Source organism: Ceratotherium simum, chromosome 6, assembly GCF_057802395.1.
Source record: "Ceratotherium simum simum isolate JZ-2026a chromosome 6, ASM5780239v1, whole genome shotgun sequence".
Lineage (NCBI taxonomy): Eukaryota > Metazoa > Chordata > Mammalia > Perissodactyla > Rhinocerotidae > Ceratotherium > Ceratotherium simum.
This window is the reverse complement of record NC_141905.1, coordinates 16,265,555-16,284,181: the sequence shown is the minus strand read 5'-3', so window position 1 is coordinate 16,284,181 and position 18,627 is coordinate 16,265,555. Positions and strand designations below refer to the sequence as shown.

General features: G+C 41.3%; 1 protein-coding gene across 2 annotated transcripts in view; it reads right to left on the bottom strand.

Annotated features, from left to right (window-relative positions):
- Positions 1 to 972: 972 nt before the first annotated feature.
- The window catches only part of GNG4 (G protein subunit gamma 4), a 67,558-nt gene continuing 49,903 nt past the window's right edge, over positions 973 to 18,627 (bottom strand). For both annotated transcript variants that reach the window (XM_004432389.3, XM_087431921.1), the window contains one exon: positions 973 to 1,430. In XM_004432389.3, coding sequence (XP_004432446.1) covers positions 1,302 to 1,430 — 129 coding nt within the window. In that variant the 3' untranslated portion in view covers positions 973 to 1,301. The remainder of the gene's footprint in view (positions 1,431 to 18,627) is intronic.

The window sequence follows — 18,627 nt, the reverse complement described above, 5'->3', positions numbered from 1 at the left end:
GAGCTATCTAGCCTTCCACTGGGGCATCCTCGGACCATCTTCCATAAGCTGCAAGAATACGGGCCCAACAGGGCTCCTCCTGGAGAAGATGGGAAATGAGCTGCCGAGTAGACCACAGGGACGGCGCTCAGCGGCAGGTGGTTCAGGTTGTTTGCAGGTCTACCTACCTGCAAACAGGGGGACCTGGAAGGCAGCGCAGCTCAGGGGTTCAGGGAGGGCTCCGGGCCAGACTGCCTGCACTGAGGCCCAGTTTTCCTGCTTACTCTCTACAACGTTGGGGAAACAACATAACCTTTTTGTGCCTCAGTTTCCCTCTCTTTAAAACAGACATATGTTCACGGCATTTATTTATTGTTGGAGGATTAAATAAGTGAATACGTGACAATGCTCAGATCAGAGGATGGCACATAGTGAGCTGCTGCCTGCCCTGATGACTCATTCCTCGGGGGCAGGGGCCACCCTGTGAAACCCCACAGGGCCCAGTGCTGTGCCCAGAATGGGTCCTTATTAACAGAGCCCATGTTAGAACTACCAAGGAGGAGCCAGAATAGGAGGGAGCAGGAAGAGGTGGTGTAGGGAGAGGGATGAGGGCACCCTTGGCTGGCCCTGGTGGAGCACATAAACAGATGGCTATCACAGTGGACACTTACAGTTAAGCTTGCTTCAATATCCACCCAGCAGCTACATGGTAAGAGGACCGCCTCCAAAGTGGTCAGTGACCATCAGTGACAAACAGAGGCCTGGGATGGCCCCAGCAAGATACACATTGAGAAAACCATCCGACGCTGTGGGTTATTTCCTTTTTAGTAGGATGATGGAAAAGCAGGAAATAGCGAACTTTCAGAACTGCCTTCTCCAGGGAGGGAGGTGAAAACTTTACCCATATATTTCAGTTGGTCAAAATGCTCTAATTTGATACTGAATTATCATGAATGGGGGATTGTTAAGCACAGTTTTTCTTTTCAACAAATATCCACTGAAATGTATTAACTTGATATATTTAAACTTTGGAATTGATGTTTAAAAAATTTAAACTCTTAAATACATATTTATTTTTACTTGGCACATTTGTTATTTGGCTACAAAAATGTCTATTTGCTTTGCCAATAAGGAAAATAACATGAAAATGAAAAGAAAAAGTGAAATTGAATGCAATGAATGAAAAGACCGGATAAGCCCCAGCGATTCCGGTTGGGCAGGAATGGGTGTGGGTGGAGCTCCCTAAAGCTAAGAGCATGCAGGGTCTCTACCAGGGATTTTACTCCTTGAGAGAAGAGGAGCCATTTTCATAACCAGCAGAGTCAGAGAATGGTACAGAAGAACTTCTTCTCTCGGAAGGGGTTTTCTGACGCAGGCACTGGTATGATGAGAGGGTCTTCCCGCACGTGGGCTTCACAGTAGGCCAGGAGGTCCGCTGCCGCCTGGGAGACCTGCGGGCGACACAGCACAGGCGCGGGGTTAAAGGCCAGTTCTGAGTGGGTCCAATGCAGAGGTGTCCATGTGGAGAGCAGGCAAGCCCAAGGACAGGCTGTGTTGTGTTCATGGCCAACGACAAGGCCATTCCCAGCCTGGAGAGAGTCTGAGCAAACCCTGAGGAGACAGGTTTTGACATATGCTTCTGAGGGAAGAGATGTTGCCCCAGGATGGTAGATCACCATCTAGAGAGGAATGGGAAGCCAGCATAAAGTCCAGACATCCTTGTTCTACTCTCAACTGAGTGATGAGTGGAGGCTCCAGGCCAGTGGCCTCACAATTACTCTACTAAACCATTTCTAGACGAATAAAGCAGAATGCTGGCCCTGGCCAAGCCAGTGTGATTGTATTTATCATTATTGTTTTATTGCAATACACTCTCATGAACAACAGAGAGAGACACTTTATCCTCCTCAATAGAACACATATTATAAGCATATCATATATAGCACATATATAAGCTATGTATTATAAACACACATGTTTAACTCGGAATGGCCACTGCCCTGTAGAGAAAGCTGCTCCTGACCAGAAAGCTCTTTCCCCTCCATTTTCCTTCCAGGCTTATCTGAGGCCTGCTTACATACGGCAACTGTGCATCAAACTATCCCCCTAGCTCAAGTCCAGGAATTCCTGGAGCTGGAATTCAGTCCAGAGGAGCTGGGTGGGAGAGGGTAGAGGGCCAAGAAGCATTTGCTAAGAAGAAGATGAAGTTACCAGCTCATTTCACTCATGGTCTGTGTCATGTGCTTGGCAGATGATTGGCCTGTGCAGTTAACTCATCCTGCCAATTAGGTTGTTCCCCCTGCAAGAGTTTATTAGAGGCAATAGGCAGGGGTAAGTATATAGCAGTCAAAGGAAGTCAAATCCTTTTAGTATATTCAATGTCTAAATTTTCTCCAGAATGACAAAAACACTCGATAAACGAATGAAAAAATGTTTTAAAGCCTCCAGTGCATACAAGCCACACACATTCCCTCTAGGTTTTTCAAAATTGGCCCATTTTCCAAAAATTTCCAGAAATTTTTGCTTCTGATTTCCAGGCCAGATTCACCCATTTTAGCAGTGGCTGGAATCCTACAAATAATTCCACTTGAGATATATAATGAATTTTTCCCTCAAATAAAACAACAAGAAGTTGAGCAGATGAGTCAAGCTAAATCCTGACAAAGTCTACATTTTCGGCACTGTGGAATGGAGAAAGGGGTATCGATGAGCATCAGGCTCCCGGTTCCATTCTGCCCCTCAGCTGGCTGCGTGACCTCAGGCAAGTAACTCAACCTCTTTGAGCTTCAGTTTCCTCATTTGTAAAATTCAGGAGTTAGATATCTCTAAAGTCCCTTTTACTCTAAATGGTCTATAATTGTACCTCTATAATAGCACCATGGCCAGTATTTTAGATCCAAAAGAAATGTATGTTGGGTTGAATGGGAGTGTCCGAAGTTTGCAGCGGTTTACAGGACACCTGTACAGGAGTTGCTCAGGTTAGGCGGAGGCCGCATATATGGGCCCGGGAGGGGCAGGTCTGCAGGAGACATATGAAGACATCACAAGGGACTATAGTGCAGGATCAGGGAAGCTACTCTGAGGCCCACAAAGCTGCAATGGAGACACAAGAGACCTGGAATCACACAGAGAGTACAGCAGTGCATGGGCATGGAGCCTGAGAGACTGAGCGCTGCCTGCAGTGTGCTAGCTCCACCTTCTGAACCAAAGCCGAGTGCTCCCCGCTGACCGCCTCAGTCATGACCTCCCTCCTCTACACTCCACGCTTCTCCTCATGCCAGAGAGGCATGGGGTCTCCTCCATGGCCACCATGTTAGGACAACCTCTGAACTCATCTAGCGGCTCCTCTGGCAACCACTGCGAACTGGTCTTTGCTGCTGCCCCAGCTAGCACACACAAAAGAGTGGTAGTGCCAGATCAACCCCCTTCCTCCTCTAACAGCCACCCACCCTCCCAGCTCCACTGGGTCTCAGTCCCTGACTCCAGTGAGCTCTTCCAGAGAGTTCCTCTAAGAATGTCTTATCTGACCAACATCCCTGCTCTAGTTTTCTACGTTTTCGTTTTCCCTATCTATTTCATTTTTTTAGATGTGCTTCTGTTTGTTCTGAATTCTCTATAAACCTCATTATCTCATATAGGAAGTATTTACTGAATCTCTCTTTTAGCTAATTGAGAGGATATAGGGGAAAGAATAAGGCAAGATTTTTGCCCTCTAGAATATCTAACTGAGAAGACTCAAAAATTATAAAGTTAATAGAATAATCAATATGTGCTAAAACACCACAAAATAGTTGCACACTATGGCGGGGCCATGGAGAGGGGCAAGGAGACAGGGTTGTCTGACAGCCCCACCTGGTTCCACACGGTGGCAGTGACCTTGGTAAACCTGCCCCCTTTATCCAGAGGCTGGTCCCCCACCTTCTGGGCCCAGAAGCACAATTTTCTGGCATACTAAGAATGGACATCTCTTGTGGCAGATCCAAATTAAACAAGTTCAAGAGACGGCTATATAAAACCATAAGAAAGATAATAGCTAACATTTACTGAGTGCTTATTATGTGCCCGGCACTGTGCTAAATGCATGATCAAGTGTATTACCTCACTGAAGTCTTCTAAATACTATTCTTAAAGCCATTTTACAGATGAGGAAACTGATGCGTGAAAGTGAAGAAACTTGCCCAAGGTCACATTCTAGTAAGAGAGAAGGCCAGAATTGAAGGTAAAGCAGTCTGGTCACAGAATCTATACGCTACAGCAGCTGCCTGATTAATTGATGACGAAAACTGTAACTGTCAAGTGGACTGGAACGTTCTCGTCTGCCAGGCCAGCACACTCTCTTCTTGTAGATCAGCTACCAGGGAACTCACATGGCCAGAAGGAAAAGAGTCTTGCCCCCAAAGTTTCTTAGGTTATTTCATTTAATCTAGGGACAGCCTTGCCAAGAAAAGCCTAACAGCTAAGTCTCCTCAGCTGGGACTTGCTTCCTCTCCCCCCGCCCTGGGAAGAGCTTGGATAGACTCTGCCAATGTCATCTCTAAGACTCTCCTCCCTCTAGGCTGTGACCTACACACCCTTAAAAGTAATTAAACCAGGAGGCCATTAAACTGAGGTGGCTCTAAGGTCTTGGTAGCATAGGTAAGCTAACCCAAACCTAAGCCAGAGGCAATGCACTGGAACTGGAGAAAGTGAAACCTGAGAGCAACCAATCACAGACAGCCAACTAGGCTTCCCCAAAGAAGGCAACGATTAAGCTATAACCAAATAATTTCCTTGCTTTGCTTTAGCATCTTCTCTATAAAATCCTCTCCCCTTGCTCCTGTCAGCAGAGCACTCCTAACCATCTTTGGTTTGGCACTGCCCAATTCAAATCGATGTATGCTCAAATGAACTCTTGAAAAAATTTTACCATGCCTCAGTTTACCTTTTAACAGCATGATCCAGCTGGTCTGAAGTTGGCTTGCTAAATTATAATTACAGCTTCCTTCCCCTTGATCAATTTACTTGTTCACAGGCTTGTCCACATCTGTGGTGAGCGCATTTGACTAGTTTAATTTCCTGAGGGCAATCGCAAGGGGGCGCTTCACTGGGGCTGCTGCACCATCATCCAGTTCATCAGGCCGAGGGACTGGAGGAGGGGACTCAAAAAATGCGGCTTTGGGGGACGGCCCAGTGGAGGAATGATGGGGCTGGGCCACACTCCTATCTCACATCAACGTATCTACTTCCCTCACAGCCCCGCGTCTATGACATTCTAACAACTATGCTGTTAATGTCTGGCCTTCATAGTTCTAAGCAGGTCTAATCTAGGGATTTTGCTATCACCTCCGAAGGTGATACTTCACTTGATGCCACAACTTGCTTTCAAGAAAACAAGCTGTTCTTAGACTGCCTCCTTTTGTTGTTGTTGTTGTTTTAAGATCACAGATGCATTTGCTTAGTTAACACTACACTCCTGGATTGCAGAGTCCTGTCCGTGCACGTGTACAACAGGAATGAAGTCGTAATGAAGTTGGCATTAGTGCCAAGAAATAAGTGCCCGGTTTAAGACCAAATGTGTGGATCTGGGTTGGTTCCATGCAATATTAATTTCCTAGATGCACTCAGATTATTGAAACAACTCTGTGGAGGATAGCTTAAGAGAGTGTAGATCATCTTACAACAAAAGAATCAAGGGAGTTTTCCTCCTTAGCCATCAGCCCCCTTATTTCACATCGTGTCCAGTGTCCCCTTATTCCTGTATAACCAAAGTCTCTTGGATAACTCTTGAAGTTTGTTGTAACATGATCTGAAAATATAAATATATAAATAAATGAACATCTTAATGAGCCTTACACATGAAAGGTGACAACCTGACACACAGCTTAGTATCCAGGCATTAATTAACCTAAACTGGCTCCTTAGGTTGAGTGGGAGAGTTTTCTTAATTAGCTCTAGATTGATTTTTACAGTCAAAAGTTTCCTACAATGCATATAATATGAGTTGCACACATTGCTAAATCTCATAAAACATCTGCCATCTTTGAAACATAAAAGAGACGATTTGCTTTCAAAGAGAAATTTTTATTCTGATTGGAAATTTAAAACTCCCTTATTGTTTATGCTTTCTCATCAAGCCTAAAGTCTGCTTTACCTAAAGTCTTCTGTTATGAAATGCCCAGAGCATCTCTTCCTCCTCTCTTTAGTATTGAACTGTTAAGCGTTACAAGGTAACAGATGTTGAAAAGAATCGGCAGCCTGGGAACAACTGTGGAATTTTACCATTACATTTCAGAGTAAAAGAGGTGATTACAATAGCCCAAGTTAGCACATAATCCCGTTAGTTGCACTATAATAACAAGCTTCAATGATGGGAGAAAATGTTGCAATTACTATAGTCACACTCCACGACAAGACAGATGACATAATTACTATTCTGGCTGTGACACCCACTGCATTTATCTTTTGCATCTCAAGTAAAGTGCCTCACATCTATCTCTCAGCAATCCCAGTCTACTTAACAATACTCCTTGGAATCAATTACAAGCATCTTTGGTGGCTCTGCATGCTCCTCCCTCCACCCCAAGAAAACAAAGCAGGATTATGTCAAGAGCACAGACCGGTTGCAGCCCCCACCGTGCAATAGTATATTTTACAAGGTCAAACTTGGTGCACACTCCAATAGAAGAAATTATATGCCAGTTATTTCTAGTGGCCCCTCACTACATTACAGCTCTATGCCTCACCTCTAAATTCGGAGCAAACACTGCAGGGCAAAACCTGTTCTTGTGAATTTTCTTTTCTTTCTTTCAACATTGGGAAGCATTTGAGATCAACACACCAGTTCCTAAGAGCAGTCTCTAGATACTTCCATATTACGATACTATGAACTGAATGTTTGTGTCCCCCTCAAATTCATATGTTGAAGCCCAAATATCCAATGTAATGGTATGTGGAGGCGGGGACTTTGGGAAGTAATTAGGTCACGAGGGTGGAACCCTCAAGAAAGGGATTAGGGCCCTTATAAGAAGAGACACGAGAGACATGATCTTTCTTTTCGCCATGTGAGGTCACAGCAAGAAGGGGGCTACATGTAAACCACGAACAGAGCCTCACTAGAACATGACCATACTGGTACCCTGATCTTGGACTTCCCAGCCTATGAAACTGTGAGAAACGAGTTTCTGTTGTTTAAGCCACCCTGTCTTTGGTATTCTGTTATAGCCGCACAACTAAGACATGTAGCTTCTTTCCCGTGGATCCCAGCAACTACTTTGTATTGATCCAGATCAATATAGGCAATTCTCAATTGTTAGTAAATGAACTGTATGGGCAGAGGCTTCTGCCCACCCCGTGGGTCCTAGGCCACAGATAGCATCTATATGGGAATGGGTAAGGTTATACCTGGAAGAAACGAGAGGGAGTGGGAGATATACGTGAATAAATGAATAATACAACAGAATCCTTCTCTGAATTCTAAAGTCAAATGTCCATAATATCAGATTAGCTGCTGTTTACTATCATCAGCATAAAGGTTTTTTTTTTTCCCCATCAAAAGTTGATTGCACATTGAGAGGTAAATCTATGATGTTTGAAAGAGACTTTTAACATCTCCAAGTCAACCTAAGTAAGAGCTGTTATTAGACGGCCTTCACCACCAGAACAGCAAGGCCCTCTCTTAGCTTGTTTAGAATGAGAGACCCAGATCTACCCTGGCCCTTGACTTCACTAGACACTTTCAACACATTGGTACATGTCTTGTATGACTCTGACCACCTCTCAGTTTTGACATATCCCGATTTTCCACAAAGGAAGGCCTAATTCAATCATTTGGCAAGTTCACCAAAAAAGTAATTTATTTGGTGATAGAAACTAGTGAGTCACTCAAGAGGTTTCTGGGACCTGGAGCTGAAAAACGAACATAACAAGTAGGTTCTAGCTCAAGGGGGATTATAGAAAGCCAGCGGCATCTCTTACAGAGGAAGCACGGGGTTGTGAGTCAAGAAACAACGTCCCTGACCGAGCTGCACAAAGCACTAATGAGCTGTGTCATCCGGGGCAAGGCAAACACTCCGGCACTCAGTTTCTACTCCCCTAAATGGGAATGGTGATACCTGATGGTTTGTAGCTAAATGATATAATGGATTGTGTTATACACACAGTGTGTTATTATTTCATTAATAACAGTCATATATATAGTCATAATATACAGTCATGCACCATAGAACAACGCTTCAGTCAATGATGGACCACATATATGACGGTGGTCCCATAAGATTGGTACCATGTAGCCTAGGTGTGTAGTAGGCTATACCATCTAGGTTTGTGTAAGTGCACTCTATGATGTTCACACAATGACGAAACTGCCTAATGATGAGTTTCTCAGAACGTATCCCTGTCGTTGAGCGACACATGACTGTATTTATTTGGATACTTTCTCGAAGGGCAAAAAGGATGTTTGAGAAATAGACATGAAGAGGTTTCTCAGAAATCATCAGGGCAATCTGACGCCCCCGGGCCCCTAACCAAAACATCCCTCTGAAGTGGAAGAGTTCTATCCTCTCAAATGCACCTCTCTTGTTCTACTTCTCCTTTTCTCCTTTTTGATTTAATTCAGAGATTTTTCTCCTTTTCTCTGTTACCTGTTCTAGAATTGTCACTCATATCCTCCTTTCTTTGAATTTATTTCTACATTTGATTGCAGAAAGTTGCCATCTGAATGGTTTAATTTCTAAAGGTCTGGGCTAGAGCAATGAAGGTTCCTGGGAGAGGATGAGAAAATGAAGAAAAGGGTTAAACCTGACTTGCTAAACTAGCAGAAGATGGAGTGAGGACGGGGAGGACAGAGTTCAGACTGCGCATATCAAAAGGTCAATCTACAGGCACTGCTGCTAGACCTCTGCCTGGGGCACATGACACACTTTAGATTTATTTTCTTTTAGAAATGCCATTCTGTTGACCACAACATCCTTTATCGTCTTAATCACAACCCTTCCCTGGACTTCACCATCCCTTTTAGTTGCCTGTCAGTGACCTATCAGAACACAATGATCTCCCGATTTTGCTCTTCTTAAATTTTCCACAGGGAACACCACGATATTTGAGCCTCACTCGTCTTCTGTTTTAACAACGACTGGCTTCAGAATTTTCTGGTTTGGCTTCAGAATTTTCTGGTTTGGCTTCAGAAACTTAACAGTGCATGTTTTATTTTCTGAAAAAACAAAACCATAAAAACACATTTTGTTCTTTCAAAAGAATTCACAAACTGGCAGCACTGCCCCAAGTCTCAGGAAGTGCTAGAAAAAAGTAAGGGTGAGACGTGTTAAAGACATATCTGTTAGAAAAAATACAAGGAAAAAACCCTGGTTCAAATACAAATGTGAAGCAAGAGCCAAAGGTTGATGCCCAGTGGACTGTCTCAGCAACTTCCAGACACTTACCATTTGTCTCCACTAAACAGCTCTGGATTATCCATGCTGATGGAGGAAACGTTGTAAAGATAATCCCAACCTAATTTACGCTTAAATTTGGAATATAATTTATGATTTTTATGCACTGTGTTTACATAAAAATATGGTCATATTTGGCATTTGGCTATTAGTACCTATGGGAATAGGGAGGAAGACACAGATTCTATAAAAAAGGAATAGTGTACATGCAGATAATGAAATCTGCTTAATTTAATTGACAGTAATAAAAACAAACTCCTGGGTTTGACACAGTTGCTTCACTTGATGGTGTGGTGGTGAGCTCCAATGTGGAAAGAGCAGAAAGACTTCCTTCTTCTGCTTGCTGCCCTATGTGGTCCCTCGAATGGCACCCTCCTCCCTCTTCAAACATCCTCACGCTATACAGATGACAATAAGTTCAGAGGAGGCGTGAGTAACTGCGTCCTCAGGGGGGTGTGGCACCTCTGTGGAGGAGGTGATTCCTAGGAAGAATTTTATTTCTGAAGGAGCTTTGTCTTTATAATAACAATCCTTTTTTGTTTGTAAAATTACCAAGAAAAGTACAAAGATGGAAGTAAAAATTAACTGAAACCCTGCCATTTGGAGATAACATTTTGGTGAACATCTTTTCAGACATCTTACTATCCATCTTTGTACATACAATTTCACATGCCGTTCTGGAACATGCTTTTTTCAGTCAGTACATAAGGATGTACATTATTGTTTTTAATGATAATATAGTATAACATTTCCTGTATAAAACTTAACCAATCCCTATTGATGAACAGTCAAAAAATGTAATTTTTTGACATTATAATAGTGCTCTGAAGAAATTCTTACTGTCCTTCATTACTTATGAGACTGTTTCCTTTGGGTAATTCCTAGAAGTGAGAATGCTGGGTCAAAGAGTATGCACAATAAACATTTTGATACATGTTCCAAACTACCCTTTCGGAAGATTATATCAGTTTCCACTCAACGGCTCACTTCACTTCACAGTTGGATGGACGATCCTGGATTTCAGCAAAGATTAAAAACATTAATAGTCTGGATCTCAGTCTTTTTGTTTTTAGTGAATCTCAGTGTTGTTTTGTGCACAATTCTCATACTATTTATGAAGGTAGATGTCTCTTCATATCTTTCTCATGGATTTTTCAGAGAAGTTAAATTTAGAGAAATTAACCCTGTGTTATTCAGATAGCAATTGTTTTTCTTACTTTGTCGATTGGGAGATTTTTACCATATAGAATTTTTTCAAATGCAGTCAAGACTTTTACTTTATTAACTATGGATTTTGCGATATGCTTAGCCTTCCCAAACTCATATTATAAAAACATTTGCTTCTATTTTCCTAATACTTTTATGGTTTTTTTATATTTAAATCTTTAATCAAAGTTATAGACTGAATTGTGTCCTCCAAAACTCTTAAGTTGAAGCCATAATGCCCAATGTGACTGTATTTGGAGATAGGGCCTTCAGGGAGGTAAGTAAGGCTAAATGAAGTCATAAGGGTGGGGCCCGAATCCAATAGTATTGAGTGTGTTTATAAGAAGAGGAAGAGACACCAGAAAGCTCTTTCTTCACATGAGCACGGAGGAAAGGCCGTGTGAAGACTCAGTGAGAAAGCAGCTGTCTGCAACTGAAGGAGAGAGGGCTCACCAGACATCAACCCTGATGGCCCCTTGATCTTGGACTTTTAGCCTCTAGAAATGTGTGAAAATAGATTTCTGTTGTTTAAGCCACACAGTCTGTGGTTTTCTGTTATGCCAGCCCAAGCAAATACAATCCGTCTGAAATTTATCTGCACAAAATTAGTGATGTATACAGCTTTATTTCTTTTCAAAGTGCTAGTAATTTCCAGCAACATTTATTAATTATCTGTTCTCCACTGATTTGAGATGCCACCTGGATCACATTCGAAATTCCCAATACACTTGGGTCTATTTAGGAACTTCCTATTCTGTTCCATTGATATGTCTATTCCTAAAAGAGGATCATAAATCTTTAAGTACTATGACTTTATAGTAAATTTTAATACCTGGTAGAAACATTCTACCTATCTTCTTCCTCGAACAGATATACTTAAAAAAAAAGATCCAAAACTTCCTGGATACTCTCACACATTTATTCATCTAACTGAACTTTAGAATAATTTTAAGTTTGCTTTCTCCAAAACAGAAATAGAATTTTGATTAGATTTGTACTGAATTTATATATTAATTTAGAGAGAATAGACATTTTTACAATATTGACTCTGCCTATTCAAGAACAAGATATCACTTTTCTTTATTCAAGTTGTCTTTCACTTTCCTTCTTTCAAGTCTTCTTTTATGCCCTTTTAGGTTTTGAGTGTTTTTAAAGTTACCGAGGCTGACATTTACTCCCTACATTGCCACCATTTTTTTGTGTGTGTGTGTGAGGAAGATCAGCCCTGAGCTAAAATCCATGCCAATCCTCCTCTTTTTGCTGAGGAAGACTGGCCCTGAGCTAACATCTATTGCCAATCCTCCTCCTTTTTTTCCCCTTTTTCTCCCAAAGCCCCAGTAGATAGTTGTACGTCATAGTTGCACATCCTTCTAGTTGCTGTATGTGGGATGCCGCCTCAGCACGGCCGGACAAGCGGTGCATTGGTACACGACCAGGATATGAACCCGGGCTGCCAGTATTGGTGCGTGTGCGCTTAATGGCTAAGCCACGGGGCCGGCCCCCACCACCATTAATTTTATTGCATCATTGTCAAAGAATGTGGTATGAACAATTTCTAATTTTAGAATGTATTTAAGTGTTCCATGAGTGGTGCTTATAGAAAAGTGTTCTTGGTATTTTCTGGATAAAGATGTCTATCTATCTCCTACCTATCTCTCTCTCTCTCTCTCTCTCTGTGTGTCTACTGTTTACTGTCTATCTCAGACCAACCTTATTAATATTACTATTAACATATGCTTACCTCTCTCTTCTCTAGTTGATCCACCAAGGACTAGGAAAGCAATACTAGACTCTTACAAAACTTATTCATCTTTCCTGACACTTCCTCATATTTTGCTTTGTATATTTTTTATATAATTGGATCACATGGTAAGACTATGTTTAGCTTTTTAAGAAACTGCCTTCCAAAGTGGCTGTACCATTTTGTGTTCCCACCCAGCAATGAATGAGAGCTCCTACTGCTTCATATCCTTGCCAGCATTTGATATTGTTAGTTTTTTTTTTTATTTTAGTCATTCTAACAGGTATGTAGTGGTATCTCATTATTATTTTAATTTGTAATTCACTAGTGACATACGATGTGGAGCATCTTTTCACATTCTTCTTTGCCATCTGTATATCTTCTTTGGTGAGGGATCTGTTCAGATCTTTTGGCTATTTTTTAATGGGGTTATTTTTTCTCATTGTTGAGTTTTAAGAGTTCTTGGTATAGTTTGGGTACCAGTCTTTTATCAGATATGGGTTTTACAAAGATTTTCTCCCAGTCTCTGACTTGTCTTTTCATCCCCTTAACAGTGTCTTTCTCAGAGAAGTTTTTGCCCTGAGCTAACATCTGTTGCCAATCTTCCCCTATTTTGTATGTGGGTCGCTGCCACGGCATGGCCACCGACGTGTGATGTATATAGGTCCCCGCCTGGGAACTGAACCCAGTCCGCTGGAGCGGAGCATGCCAAACTTAACCACTAGGCAACTGGGGCTGGCCCAAGTTTTTACTTTGAATGAAGTCCAGCTCATCAATTTTTCTTTCATGGATTGTGCTTTTGGTGTTACAACTAAAAACTCATTGCCAAACCCACGGTCACATAGATTTTTTCCTGTGTTATCGTCTAGGTATTCTATAGTTTTGCCTTTTACATTTAGGTTTATGATTCATTTTGAGTTAATTTTTGTGTAAGGTGTAAGGTGTGTGTCTAGATTCACTGTTTTGCATGTGAATGGCTAGTTTTTTCCAACACTGTTTGTTGAAAAGACTATCCTTTCTCCATTGTGTTGCCTTTGCTCCTTTGTCAAAGATAGTTAACTATACTTATGTGGGTCTATTTCTGGGCTCTCTATTCTCTTCCATTGATCTATTTGTCTGTTCTTTTGCCTATACCACACTGTCTTGATTACCGTAGCTTTATGGTAAGTCTTGAAGTTGGGTAGTGTCAGTCTTTCCACTTTGTCTTCTCCTTCAATAACATGTTGGCTATTCTGCTTTTTTGCCTCTCTATATGAACTTTAGAATCAGATTGTCAATATCATCAAGATAACTTACTGTGATTTTGACTGGGATTGTGCTGAATCCATAGATCAAGTTGGGAAGAACTGACATCTTAACAATATCGAGTTCTCCTATCCATGAACATGGAATATCTCTTCATTTATTTAGATCTTTGATTTCTTTCATGGATTTTGTAGTTTTTCTCATATAGATCTTGTATGTATTGTATATATCTGTTATATTTTTGCCTATCATTTTACTTTCAGCCTGAGTCACTTTATTTCAGCGATGTCTCATGCAAAATACATTCTGTTTTTTAAATTAAATCTGAGAGTCTAAATTAGTTTTTCCATTTAGCACTTACTGTAAAGACAGATATATTTGGTGTTGTTTCTGTTGTCTTATTTTTCCTTTTTTAACTTTTACAGTCTCTTTGGTTTTCTAGTTTATTTTCTATGGTCTTTATTTCTTGTCCTCCAGTAATTTAGAAGTATTTATCTTTATAGCCTTAATGTGTTTGAAATATGTTAATCAATTTCAGAAAGTAAGTTTTATCTATTGATTCACACCTATGAAATATCAGGAAATTGGCTATAGTGGACAGCTGTCATGCATCTTGTGCCCCAGCAACTGGACTCTTTCTCTGTTTGGAGGAATTATCTCCTTTATGAGTCTCAGTGTAGGGAAAAGATTACTTATCTTAATAGGATTTGAAAATATTAAATACTCACTTTCCTAGAATCCCTTGAGTATAACTTGGTTCTGTCTATGAGACACATATGTATCAGACTTTGACTAATGACCCAAGAGGGTGGGGATTGGGAGCTCTTGCTCTGGTCGCAGTGACAGCAGCCCTGGCTACAAGGTTGAGTTCTTGGCTCAAGTGGCAGTGGTACAAACTTAGCATGTAGTGCTTGGTGGTGATTGAGTGGTTCCTCATCAGACTATTCTGCAACACAGTTTTGAGTGCTAATCCCAGAAGCTGAGTCTTAAACCCATTTCTCTAGCCCTTCCAACAATTCTATGAGCTATCCAAAATCCCTTTAATTAATTCCCTTTATATTTACTCAGTCAGGGTTGGCTTCTGTTATTTGCAACAAAGAACCTCAGGCTGACAGGTTGGCATACTTATAGCACGTACCCCTCTCCTTCCCCCACTCCTATGTATGTATTTTCTGGGATTGTCACAGTCTATTACTGACAAATATTTATTTTTACATCCTATAGATTTTCCGGGAAGAATGACAAAGAATGACATCTTGCCACTTCTTTTCATACCATGTCATCCCCATGTGGAACTTATTTGTCACATGCAAATATGCACAGAGTCCAGAGGAGGCAGGAGACTACTGGGGCCATAACACTAGCAGGAATCCTGGATGGGAAGGTTGTCTCTGAGCAAGTCAGGGAGAGACTGAAGAGCCAAGACACTGAGAGCAGGAGCAAGTATCTAGTTTCTCATCAACCCTGGCAATTTTAAAGAATGGCAAGAAAGATGATTCAGATCTTTATATGGATGTGAAGTTGAAGGCTGCTAAGGAGCTAAGAATCAATGCCACTGATATTAAATTAGCAAGGACAACAACAGAAGTGGAGGCATTAAAATACATCCCATTTTTGAATGAAGGCTCTAGTGTACATGGATTCATAGCGAAGTTACCTTTAGATTCAGAGAATCCATAAATACCAAAACAACGCTACTGTACTCCCAAAAGAATGTAGATTAGCTAGCATCTATGCTGAAAATCTTGCTTAGAGGTGACCTAAATGACTTTTACTCCTGTAGACCTAAAATATGGTGGTAACACTTCAAAGAGACAGTGATACAGACTGCTGGTAGGCAGTATGAGACGTAGTGCCCCAACAATGACCCATTTCTGTAAAACAATGCCAGAGTGACCACATGCCACTCAATGACTGCCATTCTGGATGAGGAAGCAATAAACCAATGTCCTGGTGGTTGCAAATGATTGACCTGAAATGATGAAAGGTGAGTGGATCAAACCTAGAGCAATAGTTGCAGACTCTGAAATCAATTGCTTCAAAGACTATTGGGAGAAAAGCTGTGAGCAATGTGGCTTATGATACAGGAAAGAGGGTGGGTGCTGTTCCTGGTAGAGCTGGACCCGTGACAATTGCAATGTTCACACACAGCATAGTAGTTCTGGAGAAATTTGAGCCAGGAAAGTGGATATTCAGTTGAACCAGCTTAGTCTCAAGTGACACTTGTCCCAAGTGATATTAATATATTATAATTTTGCAAACCAAAGCCCACTGGTAACTTGGGCTTGAGAAATTGATTTGCTTTCTAGGTAGAATTATATGGTCAAATTAAGATTAAGGTTCTGTTAAACACTAGAATGCCCAAGGCACCAATCTAACGCAAAATATGTGGTAGTGACTAGAATAACCCCAAAGGTCAGGAGTAGAGAAAAGAACAACCACAATGGGCTAGTGCAAGCTCTTCATCAGATCGTGCTTGCTTAAATCCGACAGCATGTCAGGGCCTAACTTTTGGAACAAAAGATGGTGCTGAAGGAAGTAGACTCGCAGGTCATTCCTATGGAAGAGTTCACCCTCTGCCTCACAGTTTACATCCACTCTATCAAAACACTTAAAACGTTTTTTCTGCTGCTGTTGATGTTGTATATTCCATGAACCAACACAGATGGATAAAGACCTCTTTAACCATTTGATACCTTCAGTCAATGGAGTAAAAACGTTGTCTGATGCCCAAATCTAAAGGCTATAAACAGTAAGAATTGAGAAAACTGGCCCTATCACATTGACAGATAAAGAATTAAGCAAGATTTCAAGACTGAATATTGATCTAGAAACCATAAGCTGGCAGACTTTGGATACCAGTGATAGATTCCTGAGGCAGATGACATCTGGAGTGATGACCCAGACTGACTTCTCTGTGGTGAGTGAAATCCTGGGTGTTTGGATCTCACCAGTGCTCTAAAAGATAGGAAAGAGAGACTGGGCAAAATGGTGGCGGCACTATCTAGTGAGAAAGTGGATTCCAGAAATGCTGAAGATCTGGGGGTGAGTGGTGCTTTGACAGTGCTCATGAAGAATGCACCAAGCCCAATCTTGTCCAGACATTAGAGAGAAGGCCAATACTTATTCATGATGGACACAAACTTCTCTAGCATAGCAGACCCAACTGCACTAAAGTTTACTGGCTCTGAAGGCTCTATACTGATTGAAGCCGGATTTGGAGCAAATTTTGTAATGACAAAAACTTATATTAAGAAATTTTTAATTGTGGTAAAATACACATAACATAAAATTTACCATCTTAACCATTTTTAAGTGTACAGTTCAGTATTGTCAAGTTTATTCACATTATTGTGCAACCAATCTCCAGAACTCTTTCATCTTGCAAAAGGGAAACTCTGCCCATTAAACAGCAACTTCCTATATCCCTCTCTCCCCTCAGCCCCTGGCAAGCACCCTTCTACTTTATGTCTTTATAAATTTTACTATTTTGGCTACCTCAAATAAGTGGAATCATACAGTATTTGTCCTTTTGTGACTGGCTTATTTCACTTAACATAATGTCCTCAAGGTTCATCCATGTTGTAGTATGTGTCAGAATTTCCTTCCTTTTTTAAGGCTGAATAATATTCTGTTGTATGGATATACCATAGTTTGCTTATCCATTAATCTGCTGATGGACACACAGGTTGCTTCTACCTCTTAGCTATTCTAACTGCCGCTATGAACTGGGTGTACAAATCTCTCTTAGAGACCTTGATTTCAGTTCTCTGGGATATATACCTAGAAGTAGAATTGCTAGATTGGTAATCTAACATGGTAATTCTATTTTTAATGTTTTGAGGAATCACCATACTGTTTTCTATCATGGCTGCACCATTTTACATTCCCACCAACAGTGTACAAAGATTCCAATTTCTCCACATCCTCATCAATACTTCTTATTTTCTGGGTTTTATTTTGTTTTGTTTTGGTGGGTGTGAGGTGATAAAAAGGTTTTTAACACCAAATGCTGATATTCTAGTCCAATCTCTCCTGTGGCAGGGCTTGTTGCTACTGTCAGGACCCCTTGCTACTGTCAAAACGCAAGGGAGAGCCCAAAGACACAGCTGGATGGACTCCACCAAAGGCTTGTATGGGGGAGAATCTAAAGCTGGTGGAAAAAGGCTTCAGTTACTTGAAGAAACAAATCGAGAATGCCCAGACGTTTGGGGTTCCAGTAGCATTGACCAGTGCAGTCAAAATGGATACTGAGGCCAACTGGACCTTAGCTGTTGCCTCACCAAAGAACATGGGGCTTCTGATATCCTGACAAGCACTTCACTAGGCCTGGCAGGCAGTTCAGAGGGCTCATCTGCAAGTGCAGTTCCTTTATGATGCTGAGGGTTCAGTTGATGGATCCTTGCCCATAAGATGAGGGGCAGATAATGCTGAAGCAGTCCTAGCAGCTCAGCACAAAGTTCGAGACCTCATGAGGCAAGAGTCTGGACATGTGCCAAGAAGCAAGGCCTTTGTCTTATAGCCCTGATCAAAAAAGGCGTGCCTGCAGGTGGTGGTGTGCTTATTGGTGATGTCTGAGCCAGTGTAGCTGCAGGTTTTCTAGGTCCTTTTAGAAGGAACAAAGCCTGTGATGCATGGACTGCCTCACCTGATCCTGTTTCTATGTTACTGATTTGGGCCCTGTATTGAAACGGGCGACTGGGCTGTTCTAAGTAGATCAAGTCCACCCTTCAGTGTGACCAATGCCTATGACCCAAGTAGTGTGTGGGATCCAAAAACAACGGGACACTCAGCCCTTGCTTGGAAAAAACTCCTGACCTAATGGGAATTTCCCCACAAACTTTCTTATAGTCTTATGTGTAAATTAACACAAATTATGCACACATGTATTTCCTTTAGTGAAATTCAATTGTATAAAATGAATAATTTTGCTGCAGAAAAGAAGCACATATTTGCATTACATTTAACTTTCTGCATAATTGAGAATAAATTTATATTGCCTAGAACATAAAAAGCCACTTGGCTAGGTAA